The sequence below is a fragment of the Macrotis lagotis genome, chromosome 2, assembly GCF_037893015.1.
Source record: "Macrotis lagotis isolate mMagLag1 chromosome 2, bilby.v1.9.chrom.fasta, whole genome shotgun sequence".
In the NCBI taxonomy this organism is placed as follows: Eukaryota; Metazoa; Chordata; class Mammalia; order Peramelemorphia; family Peramelidae; genus Macrotis; species Macrotis lagotis.
The window spans coordinates 123,805,877-123,819,015 of NC_133659.1; the positions used below are offsets into that span (position 1 = coordinate 123,805,877).

A 13,139-nucleotide genomic window follows, 5' to 3' on the forward strand; every position below is an offset into this window, starting at 1 on the left:
AATTCCCTCAACCAACCAGTGCTTCCCAAACCAACCTGAAACCACCTAGAATTGACTTTGTCTGTATTCTTTATTTATTTACATTTCTTTTATTTTCTTTCCCCAGACAGAACTGCAAGTTCCTCGAGGGTTTGTTTCATTTTTGTATTTGCATTCTCTGTACCTATGGAATCTGGAAATTAATAAGTGCTTAACAAATTCTTATTGACAGACTACTGTGTTATATATCTTGGATTCAAACATTAACTTATAATGTTATTAATTTAAACATCTGTTTTTAAAATAAAAAGGGGGGCCTCATCTTATTCATCTGAAGTACTCATAACATAAATTCCATGAAGCCAGGCTCAATGTTCATACAGCAGTATTATACAGTCAGGGCCTTAAACCTGCTTTGTTGAAGTGAATTATCATAAGAAAGATTATAATGCATCTCAAGCACATAAAAATATCTAACCCCAACAAGCACTAAATCTACTGATATTGAAAGAGAATTAATATTTAAGATAAATTCTAAATCATTTTCACTTTTAAGTTGTACTTATGAATAAGTTTACCTGGCAGTAGTTTTTTTGATCCAATCTTCACAGTCAATTTCCCCACAAAAAGGAATCTGAGCAATCTAAGGAAGAGCATAGTAAAAAAAAAAAAAAAAAAAAAAAAATCAGAATTTGTGATTCATAAAATATTTTATTTTACATTTGACACTGAATCACTTAAAATTATAAAGTAGTGTTTCTTAGTCTGTTTTTGATTCTGATGCAATTACAACTTGCTGTCACAATAAAATCAGGTCATGACACCTTTATAAAAAACTTGCTAGAACATACCAGGAAAGATATGAGGAAAGGTTAAGGTGGAGGGGTTGTGCCCCTTCTATTTTTTCCCCTCATCTATATAAACATATATATTCACATCCATACATATAATCACCATTCTCATTTTTTTTTTTACTACTGCTATTATGACATACCATCAAATCAAAAATTGGATATGAAAGCAAAAAACCCTAAGATTAAAAAACACACTAAAGACTACAGTATTTCAAATATCCCAAAACAATGTTTAGGAAACAGTGATCTAATAGAAGAACAATGTGGCTGCAACTAGCCCCAAGCTTCTCTTAGCTGTATCAAAAAGTTGTTAACTTCTAGACTGCTTGAGCTTTCTTTACCGTATCATAAAATTCTAGCTCCACTTACTTAAAAGGCTAGAATAAGAAAATGAAAAAAATAGAAATTTTTTTTAAAAAGGTTAAGATATGGATTTAGGCAGGATTTTAGAGATCATGTAGCCAATATTTTATTGATAAGGAATCTGACAAAGTGATTTGCCAAAGGCACAAAGTCTAGATTTTGATTTTGAACCCAGGCCTTTTGGCTTTAAATTAGGGAATAATAGATGTACTTCGCTTTTATATGACAGTTCCTGAAAATTGCACATAATACAAATCACTTCAGTGATTAAAGAGAACATTCAGAAAAGAAAAGCAAAGCCACTAAATTAGAGAATAACTGGACAAACTGTTATAGCAATGAAGTAAAATATTTTAATGCTACAAAAAATAAATGATGACTGAATAATATGAGGGAGAAGAAACAGGGAAAGAAGCAAAACCAGGATGATATACATATTAACTACAATAATATATAGACACATTAAAATACAGTAGAATTCTGATTAATTAGAATGATCAATAATGAAAATACACTTCTCTCCTTTCAGGAGAAAGGTAGAGGACCAGAGATACAGAATGTGGTAGATGCTGTCAGATATCTACTATTTTTGTTTACATATTTTCCTTTGTTACAAGGAAAGATAGGGAAGAGGGTAAGGGGAAAAAAGACTACATTGCAAAAATAAAATAATTAAAAACACTTCTGAAGAATTTAAAAATTACAGGACCTCCCTTAAACAATCATTTGTAACTATTTCCCCTGTATTCCAAAAATAAAGGGATTCTACAATAGTTTTAAATTCTACCAGGTCTTAGTTCTATACCCAAGCTGCCATTCATTAGTTGTACATTCTTTTAAAATGAAGTACAGTCTTTTAAAATGAAGACCTCAATTTCCTCATATGTAAAATTTGCAGGCTGGCTAGAAGACAATTCTAAGAAGTCCTTTTTTTTTGTAACCTTTTTTTTGGTGACCTTCACGTTTCTATAACAATAAATACAACATGGGGCAGCTAGGTGGCACAGAGGATAGAGCACTGGCTCTGGAGTCAGGAGGATCTGAGCTCAAATTCAGCCTCAGACAGTTAATAATTACCTAGCTGTGTGACCTTGGACAGGTCACTTAACCCCATTGCCTTGCAAAAAGAAAAAACAAAAAACCCAACAAATACAACTACACCTATAATCACAAATAATTGTTACTGAAAAGGATCTGAAAGGTCATTCACTTCAATGTCTTCATTTTGGAATTAAGATATGTATCATATCCCTATAAACAGAGTTTTTACCAGGACAATGCAACTCTCTAAATTGTGACAGCAAAAAGTTAAGTTTTTAGCTTTCAAAGGGATTCTTTATTGAGATGCAGAGTAAATACAAATTGAAATTAATTCCATATCAACAAACAACAATATTTAAGATAACACACATGCATGCACATGTGTGTATGTGTATGCATGCATGCATGCATGCATATATAGCCCTTTAAGGTCAGCCAATGGAGCTGTTCACAAAGACCCTTTGAGAAGTCTTATTTAAACTTAATCAAATAACTTAATGCTTTGAGCTGGATGATACACCTCAGAGCACAGAGTTAAAAAAAATACAACAGCCCCTCCTCCCAGTCTTCTAGCTCTAAAAGCAATAGACTCATGACCACATAAACTGCTTCTCCAATGAGGTTAAGAAGTAAGTAACAACTACGGATTATCAACAAGGTTAATTAATTAGTTGGAATAGACTTCATTTAGGTTCCACCTCAAGTAGAGTTTCAACAAAATAAATAAATAGTAATATACTAAATCCATAGTTAGCAATCAACAAAATTTGTCAGATTTGGAAAAGGAGGCTAATGCTTTATCATGAACTGATCTGAATATGACCTTGTATAATCTGAATTATTCATAATAAACATAATTTAATTATAACAGTGTTACTCTTCTTCTGCTAAGAACATTTTCCCCTTGAATTAAAAAAAACAGAATAGTCTTATGAAATATTTCTGAAGTGAAAAATTAAAGCTCGAACAAACTATGGGAGTATTTGAGCTAAGATAACAGTGAAACTTGCCCCCTTTGTGTTGATATTTGGTAAATGATTAGCATCAACTCAAACAAAAAGGATTAAAAACTCTAACATTTACAAAAAGTATTGTTTACAATGAATTAGAAAAAAGGGGGAAGATAGGAGAAGGGCCAATGATAGTGACAGGAAAACTGTTCAGAGTTTAGTAAGGAGATAGATCATAAATTTTTAGGTTAAATTCAATTTCAACATTTACTAGCTGTATGACCAGGGACAAATGACAACCTTTGTGACCCTCAGTTTCCTTATTTATAAAACTGAGACATGATACTTTCTATACCTTGCAGAGTTGTCCAGAAAGCATTTTCTAAAGCTAAAAATACTACATAGATCACTGTTATTATAATTTCAACTTTTTTCAATCACTGAAAGATTTCTGATTAACACTAAAGCTCAATTTAACATTAAATTGGAAAAATTCCCATCATTAGCAATTGCTAGTTTGTTGAAACCATTTTAATGGGAAATATTTACAAAGACCTGTCACCATCCTAAGTTCTTGAAAAAGAGACACTTGAAATCATACATAAAAAACAAGTATCACTGTAACAAAGGTAAACATGTTTGTACATTCAATGTGTAGATCATGATCAATATTAAACATGATGCATAATAAAGATGTACATTTTACCTACAATTAGAAATAGAGTTCATTTATATAAACACAGCAGTTTATTTAATTGCACAATGAAATCTGAATGTTTTCAGTGGAAATATGTACACTTATGACATTTGTGTTAAAATGAAATAAAGTTCAGTTAATTAAAGCATTTTACGTCAGAATAACTCCCCAAAGCAAACCACACAATTAGATTTTTAGAAGTATGGGAAAAAAGAATTTTTAAATCAACAGCTGGAATAATAATTATCAAATAATATCAAATAATAATAATCAAATTATGTTTCATATGTAAACAAGAATCCTATAAGTTATTTTTCCCTCATAAAAAGTAAAATAACTATATTTATTATCTTGTATATTATGAATTCTTGTGAAAGCCATGATTATTATCACCATGACAACTATAACAACATTTTTAAAAAGATTACTTTTTTAAAGTAGCCTACAAATATTATTTCTACAATTAAGAAAATGAAAATGTCTTAAGAAATAAACTAAACACAAGGAAAGCAAGTAGGATACACTTTCATGACCCAAAAAAAGAAAAACTCCTCAACTCCTTCACTGATGTTAAGTGGTATGATCATTATATGGTCATATTCTTGAGTGAGGATAGAACTATCTAAGGAAACCACACTCACAGGAAGTATAGGAGATTTTGATAAATGGGATCAAAGAAACTAAAAATGGAAAAGGACCTTGGTATCCAATTTTACAGATGAAGACACAGGTCCAAATGTTCCCTGATATGGAATCTTAAGAGTCATCTTCAATGTCCCATCCAATGAAGCAATCTCCCTTATTTTTTTTTAATCAGACAATGTAATATCCACTTTATAACTCTCAGGTATGAGGAATTCACTATTTTACAAGGCAGTTAATTCAATTTTGGGCTTAACTCAAAGCTATACACATCATTAATTATTTTGTCTGCTAGCATTTTTATCCCTGGGGCTAAGAATAGTGTCTGGTATCTTTTAAGAGTTTTAATAAATCCTTTAATTAATAAATCCTTTATATTAATCCTTCTGTAGAAAAAGGGACATATCAAAGACAAAAATGTAGCTAATGTTTTATGTGAGTTTTGGTAGGATGATATGGTGGAAAGCACCAAGTATTCTGACACCTGGATTTAGCTGAAGCACTGCCACTCATAGGCAGTGTGAGTTTGGGCAAGTTATCACCTCATAAAATGAGTTAGTCACACTGACAAGAGAATTCTAAAACTGCTCCATATAGTAAACATTGTGGATTATCAACTCCCAAAATGTGTTGACATTCTTATAACATGTATTCATTTCACAGGCATGAAATTTGAGCAACCTCATATAGAACTGCTTTCATAGCAAACCTCAGATGACAACACTGCCATAACAAATATGTTACCCCATTTAATTATAAAAAGGTATAATCATTTAAGTACCAACATCATTTAAAAATATGAATTAAATAGCTTTAATTCACCTACATGAAGCTTTTAAAACTTTCCAAAAGTCTTTTTACCTTTCCAGAATCCAATACTTTCTGAAATTCTTCTATTGTATTGGCTACAACCATGTGAGTTTTGAGGTCTTCAGATGCTCTAAAGAGAAAATAATTAATCAATATTTCTTTCTATTCACCAATATTAGCAACTAGTTTGTTATAACGGCACAAGGAGGTAAACAAATTGAAATATACAAACAAATTGAAAAGGTTTGGAAGCAGAAGACCTCTGTTCTTGTCCATGTTCTACTTATTAGCTAAACGATCATATATAAGTCATAGTTTCTCTGACACTCAATTTCCTCATTTGAAAAATAAGAATGATAACCCCTGATGTGGTTGTTTTAAGAATGAAGCTTTTAGTATTTTTTGAGTGTATAGTATTCTCAATAACTTTATTTAACATACCAATCTTTTCTCTAAGAAGTTAAAAAGATTATTCTCTTTAGCATTCTGAAGCTTCCTGGGACCAAGGAAATGCCTTAAACTGAATGTTTTTTGTTTGACAACTCTACTTTTTACCCAAATAAATGAATCAATCTAATAGCTGTGGCAGTTTACATGTCTTGGTCTCCAAATCCACATCTTGGTCACATTAAATTTGATAATTATGAAATATAATGTAAACAGGAATATTTTGGTATTTATTTTTTCCTTTAAGTACCACTGTCCTAATCTGTCTTTTGCCATTATTTGCTCAAATCCAAACAGTCTATAACCAATCACCTAAGAACAAAAGAAATTAATGAAATTTCTTCTCTAAAAACTAAGTATCATTTTAAGAGAACTTATCATCATATTCTTAAATATATTATAAGGATCCAACCTTCTGAAAAGGTTAATGTGGATAGCCTCCAAAATATCACGAAGTTTCATTTCAGCTTCCTTTTCAGCAATCGTTAGTTTTTCACCAGTATCTCGTCTGACTGCTACAAACTGACAGTTCTTCATATCCCGTGGTCCTACTTCAAGTCTAATTGGAACTCCCTAGAAAATTTAAAGACAGCTGTAATATAAATACACATACACATACAAATAAATACCAGTAATTACATGCATGCCAAGACTCAGAAGAAACACAAGTCTATGTATGCATAAACATACATATTCTCTAACCTTTGCAACTAGGTGGCACAGTACATAGGGCACTGAAACTGGAATTTGGAAGCCCTGAGTTCAAACCTGACCTCAAAGACTCCTAGCTGAGTGACCCTGGGCAAGTAATTTTGCCCTTTTTGCCTCAGTTTCTTTATCAGGAACATAAGCTGAAGAAGGATATGTGAAGCCTATTCAGGATCTTTGCCAAGAAAACCCCAAATGGGATCAGGAAGAGTCAAACATCCCAGAAACAACTGAACAACAAACTTCTGCAAAATTATAAAAGCACATAGGGGAGTTGCTGAGTTATTAAAGACAATGTGTGATTATCATCACTATGCAATGGATTCATTATTAGGCAATTTCTAAATCTTTAAGATGCGTCTATTCTATGTGGCAATGTAAGAAAACAGAGATCTTGAGGGTTCAAACAATTCTACCATTAGTTAGGATAAAATATTGTCAAACTTATCCTAAACTATGAATACTTTCAATAAAGAAAAGCATAAGCAAACTTACTAGCAGGCTTATAATGGTTAGGAGTAGGGTCTGGATAGCTCAAGATGTAGCCAGGTACAGAGTAGGCACTTCATAAACATTTATTGATTATTAACTGATAGAGACTATGATTAGTATAATACTTAAGTCCTACGGGCAGAACAATTTTTATGATCCAGAACTACTATCTCTGCTCAAAATTCTGATTTAAACTTTTCTGATTCCTAAGGAAGAATGTGACAGAACTGAAACAACCTCAGCAATGAAAATATTTCTCCATGTCTGAGGAACATTTGAGTGACGTGATGGCCCTGACCATCCAGGCTCAAAGAAAGGAGGGTAATAATGGCAGAGAGGCATATGAGTGAAGGGAAAAGGAGTAGAGACTAGTTTTACATTACTGTCCAAATCAAGAAGAAAGCATTAAATTGCTCCTTTAATGTGTCACTCTTTATCTCTAGATGCAAAGTTTGTTTCATGTCCATAGATAAAATAAATAAGTTGATCATGAAAGAAATTAACCTGACCAAAAAGTCCTCCATTTAGTTCTACCAGTATTGTGTGCTCTAAGGATACAATATTTGGATTAATCACTTTAACCTCCCTAAAAAAAAAAAAAGAAATAAGTACAATAAATCAACAGAGATATACTTTAAACATTCATATAATAAAAACTATCCCTAGAAACTGACTTTGTAAAGGAAAATGTATCAGACTACTAACGATGCACTTTGCTAAGCTTATACTACATAAGAATAATCAATGAGACAAATAATCAGAGAAGATACATATTACATCTAGAGAATTTCAACAAAGCACAGAAATAGTACTACTATACTATATTAAACATGGCTACTCTTTAAGAAAGGAAAAGGAATTCCAAAAAATAACAGAAAATAACTTATAGGAGGGAAAAAAAATTCTAGATATTTAACACAAAATGAAAGGACTGTCTTGTGATAGAATAGAAAATATGTGAAGGAGCAGAAGGGATCTCAAAAGTCAAATAATTTTAACCCTTTATTCACTGTTTAACTCTCCTCTAAAAATTCCTGCATCTTATTATGTAGTCAATATTCAAACTCCTCTGGCAACAGATAGTTCATTCCTATGTTAAATAATCCCCAAGGACATGAAACTTCACATAAAAGAGACAAAAAAACCTGTTTTTCTAATCTATTTCACTGAATTCTCTTTTTCTGTAATTGATCTAATAGTTGTCTTTTGTAGACACAAATAAACAATGAAACACAAAAAATCAAGAATATTATTAGGGAATGCAATACAGTGATAGTAAAAAGTTAAGAGATTTTACAAGAAATTGATGATCTACAAATAAATTTCTGTCATAAGACTCTGATCTTAAATTTAAGCAGACTAATCTCAGAGAAAGAAGAAAACAGTTGTTTCTCCTCAACTCCTCCCCCTACAAAAAACTTCTCAGAATTAGGATTACAATGGATTTATAGTAAAAAATGTTTGCAATTTACCAATAAAGTAATCCCTATGTACATATTATTCATAAATATAAAGAATGACAGAATATTAACTCATACTTGCTTTGAGGCAAATATAACACAGAGCCACTTTAAAAAAAAGAAAATTATTGTAGACAAATTTCCCTAAGTGGAACAGGAATTATGACAGAAATTAAAAATATAAACATTAAAAAACAACAAAAACACTTTAGACAAGCATGAGATTAAAGCAATAAGATAGAGCAAGCCCTTCCAAAAAGTTCAACCAGGGAGAGGTAATACAAGGAGCAATTTTGGCAATATCAAAATATCAAAAATTCATTTAAAAAAAATTCATTCATTGGCTTAGCAAACTGTGGTATATGTATGTCATGGAACACTATTGTTCTATTAGAAACCAGGAGGGATGGGAATTCAGGGAAGCCTGGAGTGATTTGCATGAACTGATGCTGAGTGAGATGGGCAGAACCAGAAGAACATTGTACACCATAACACCGACATAGGATTGATAATCCACCTTGATGGACTTGCTCATTCCATCAGTGCAACAATCAGGGATAATTTTGGGCTGTCTGCAGTGGAGAATACCATCTATATCCAGATAAAGAGCTGTGGAGTTTGAACAAAGTTCAAGGACTATTCCCTTTAATTTAGAAAAAAAAAACAAAACATATCTTATTGTTTGATCTTGTTATCTCTAAGACTTTATGTTTCTTCCTTAAGGATGTGATTTCTCTCTCATCACGCTCGATTTGGATCAATGTATATACCATGGAAACAATGTAAAGACTGACAGATTGCTTTCTGGGGGGAGGGAGTGAGATTGGGAAAAAAATTGTGAAACTCAAATAAAATCTTTAATAAAAAAAATTCATCCATGACACAGATGTCAAGAGTTTTTTTCATCAATAAGATGAAAGTTTTAATCTTAGGACAAAAGTCAAAATAACTTGCAATAGAGAATCATTTTAATTACTGATACTAGAAAGTGGTACAAAGTAAAGATGCTACTTTTTACTTCTCACATTTGTGCATTTCTGGAGATGCACTTATAGGAGAAATATATGAAAGGGATGAGCACTGCAAACGAAGAGGCCAAAATATCACTATTTGCAGATAACATAGAAATATGATTAGAAAATCCAATTGTTGGGGCAGTGGATAGAGCAGCAGCCCTAGAGTCAAGAGAACCTGAGTTCAGACACTTAATAATTGCCTAGCTGATTGACCTTGGGCAAAACACTCTTAACTCCACTGCCTTAAATAAATAAAATTTTAAAAAATAAAAAATAAATAAAATACTGAAGAAAAACCAATTGTTTTTATTCAGTTGTTTCTGTCATGTATGACTTTGTATAAATCCACTTTGGGGGGGTTTCTTTTTTTTTTTTGCAAGGCAAATGGGGTTAAGTGGCTTGCCCAAGGCCACACAGCTAGGTAATTATTAAGTGAGTCTGAGACTGGATTTGAACCCAGGTACTCCTGACTCCAAGGCCAGTGCTTTATCCACTACACCACCTAGCCGCCCCTGGGGGTTTTCTTGGCAAAGATATTAGAGTAATTCGCCATTTCCTTCTCCAGCTCATTTCACAGATGAGGAAACTGAGACAGTTAAATGACTTGCCCAGGGTCACACAGTAAGTAGGTGTTTGTACCTGGATTTGAATCCACAAAAATGAATCTTCCTGACTTCAGGCCCAGCACCTGGCTGCCCCAAAATCCAATTGCCTTCACCAAAAAAAAAAGGATTCAGCTAAAAATGCATAATATAAACAACCTATACAATCAATTAAAAAATATTTTTAAGTGCCTACTATGGAACAGGAATTATGTATTAGGAACATAAAGCAAAAGTTGCTGAATTCTTATTTAGTAGTAATAAAAATCAAGAAAACTAAAAAAGAAACATCTTTCAATAAGTAATAAAAACTGTCAATTAGAAAATTAACTTCTCTTTCTCAGCAAAACCCCTTCGAAAAATCTTCTACAACCTGCTGCCTCCACTTTCTTTCTTCTCACTTACTTCTAGATCCACTTGCAATATGACTTCTCAACTCATTATTTAAGTGAAACCATTCTTCCCAAGGTTATCAGTGTATTCTCTTTCTGTCACATACTCTATGATACAGTTATACTGGTTTTTCTATTTGCACACTACTATCTATCTCCCAGCTCTTTGCCTTCCATGCTGTTGAATAACTACTGTCCCTTCATTCTCAGGTACTGTTTCTAACCATTAGAACCAGTTCTGGTTCCATCAAATCTATCATTCAATGTGTCAACTGCTCCTTTCACAAGCTCTGTAAGTTTCAAAAGCAAATGGTGCCTTCCTGAGTGCCATTTCCCTACCTAAGGTCCCTCTTTCTATTAAAATATAAGCTATTTGTGAAGGCAGCTAGGTGGTTCAGTGGATAGAGCACTGGCCCTGTAGTCAGGAGGACTGCCTAGCTATGTGACCCTGGGCAAGGCACTTAACTCTACTGCCTTGAAAAAGCAAAATAAGATAAGTCACTGTTCTACTTTTGTATTTGTCTCCAGTCCTTAAAGCAATCATTTGTCCATAGTAAATGCTTAAAAAATTTTTCTTCATTTCATCAATCACTCACAACACCCATAACTGTCAGTATATCCTAAGATTTCACACTGGTCCCTCTTCTTTTCTCTTTACATTTTGTCTTTACTTGGGTTTAATTATCATTCATATGCTGATGACTCAGTTCTATATTTCTAGTATATATACATACATACACACACACACACACACACACACACACACACACACACACATATAACTCAGTCTCCTGAGCTCCAGTCCCACATATTTTTTTTTAGGGTTTTTTTTCCCCCAAGGCAAACAGGGCTAAGTGGCTTGCCCAAGGCCACACAGCTAGGTAATTATTCTGTCTGAGGCCAGATTTGAACTCAGGTCCTCCTGACTCCAGGGCCAGTGCTCTATCCACTGCATCACCTGGCTGTCCCTCAGTCCCACATATTACTAGACATTTTGAAATATATTTTCCATAACATCTTAAACTCAAAAGTTCTAAAACTGACTTTATTATCTTTCCACCTAACTTCTCTCATTCTGTTAAGGATTCTACAATCCTTCCAGTCACACAGTTTCATGGCTTTAGTGTCATTTTTAATTTTCCACTATAATTCATGCCATATATTCAATAAATTGCCAAATCTTGTCTGTACAGCATTTCTTGCATCTTTCCCTTTCTCTATACTCCTATATCTACCAACCTAAATCAGGTTCTTATTGATTCTTTGAATATACTATTATGCCAATTTCTTAAAATTTCTTATCTCTCCTCTTAATCAATCCTTTTAAACAGCTGCCAAACTATTTTCATGAAGTACAAATCTGGCTATATCACTCCTCTACTTGATACACTCCAATGACTCCATATGACCTAGAGGACAGAATATGAACCCTGTCATTCAATCTCTACAACCCAGCCCTTACCAACCTTTCCAGACTTATTGCATATTTCTTCCCTCCACATGCACTGAGATCCAGTCAAATTGGCCTTCTTACTATTCATCACAGAGCATTATCATCTAGCTTTACACCTTTGCAATTGATTAATCCCTATGATTACATACATGGCTGCTCCTACCTCCCTCTCTCAAAGTTTCTAATTTTTGTTTAAGGGTCAGCTCCACAGTCACTAGATCTCCCTCCCAAAATAACCTGCTATCTATATTATATATAGCATTCTTTCTCTTACTCTTTTTAACTTCCTGTAATCTGGCTTTCAATTTCACCATTCAACCAAAATTGTATTCTCTAAAGTACCTAATAATCTCTTAATTGGCCAAATCTAATGAACTTTCCAAACCTCCTCCTCGAGTTCTCTGAAGTTTTTGACATGATTGGTCTTCCTCTTCTCCTTGATAACCTCTTCCCTCTAGGTTTTTTTTTTAATGACACTACACTCTTCTTGGTCTCCTCTTAGTCAATCATTCTTCAGTCAGCTCCTTCTCAGTCTCCTTTGCTACTCTTTGTTTAAGCCACACCTGGTCCTCTTATCTTCCCATGTCAACTCTATGCTAATGATTTTCAGATCTTCTCATCCAGCCCAAACCTACAGACATATATTTACAACAGTCTATTTTACTGGACACTGTACTGGCTCTCATACCCATGTCTAGAATACTAACCCTCCTCATCTCCTCCTGGCCTCCTTCAGTTCTCAGATAAAATCCCAGTTTCTACGTGAAGTATTTTTTGTTCTCCCTTAATTCTGCTTACCCTTACTCATTTATTATTATTATTTAAAAAAATTTTTTTACAAGTCAATGGGATTTAAGTGACTTGTCCAAGGTAATCTAGCTAGGTAATTATTAAGTGTCTGAGGCCACATTTAAACTCAGGTCCTCCTGACTCCAGGGCTGGTGCTCTATCCTCTGTGCTACCTAGCTGCCCCCATCTATTATTTCTAACTTTTAACATATATATCTTATTCATCACTGTTTGCATGCTGTCTCGCTTGGTACATTGTGGGTTCTTTTGTCTTTCTTTGGATCCCCCACTGCTTAGGGCATATACATACATACTAAATGCTTCAAGGTTGACTACTGATATCTGCATATGTGATCTTCCCCGGTTAAACTATAACCACCTTGACATAGGGATGGCGGCTTTTACATGGCATCTGGTATATAGATGTTTAATAAATGCTTTATT

At 33.4% G+C, this 13,139-nt stretch overlaps 1 protein-coding gene and 1 long non-coding RNA gene across 2 annotated transcripts in view; one reads left to right on the forward strand and one right to left on the reverse strand.

Moving 5' to 3' along the window:
• Positions 1-190, forward strand: part of LOC141513156 (uncharacterized) — a 67,070-nt gene extending 66,880 nt beyond the window's left edge. Inside the window, exon 4 of the long non-coding RNA XR_012475727.1 lies at positions 107-190. This is a non-coding gene — a long non-coding RNA (uncharacterized LOC141513156). The remainder of the gene's footprint in view (positions 1-106) is intronic.
• The window catches only part of EPRS1 (glutamyl-prolyl-tRNA synthetase 1), a 64,119-nt gene that overhangs the window by 2,129 nt on the left and 48,851 nt on the right, over positions 1-13,139 (reverse strand). Inside the window, exons 30-32 of the mRNA XM_074222695.1 lie at positions 6,196-6,356; positions 5,388-5,466; positions 558-622 (exon numbers count right to left, since the gene is read on the reverse strand). Coding sequence (XP_074078796.1) covers positions 558-622; positions 5,388-5,466; positions 6,196-6,356 — 305 coding nt within the window. The remainder of the gene's footprint in view (positions 1-557; positions 623-5,387; positions 5,467-6,195; positions 6,357-13,139) is intronic.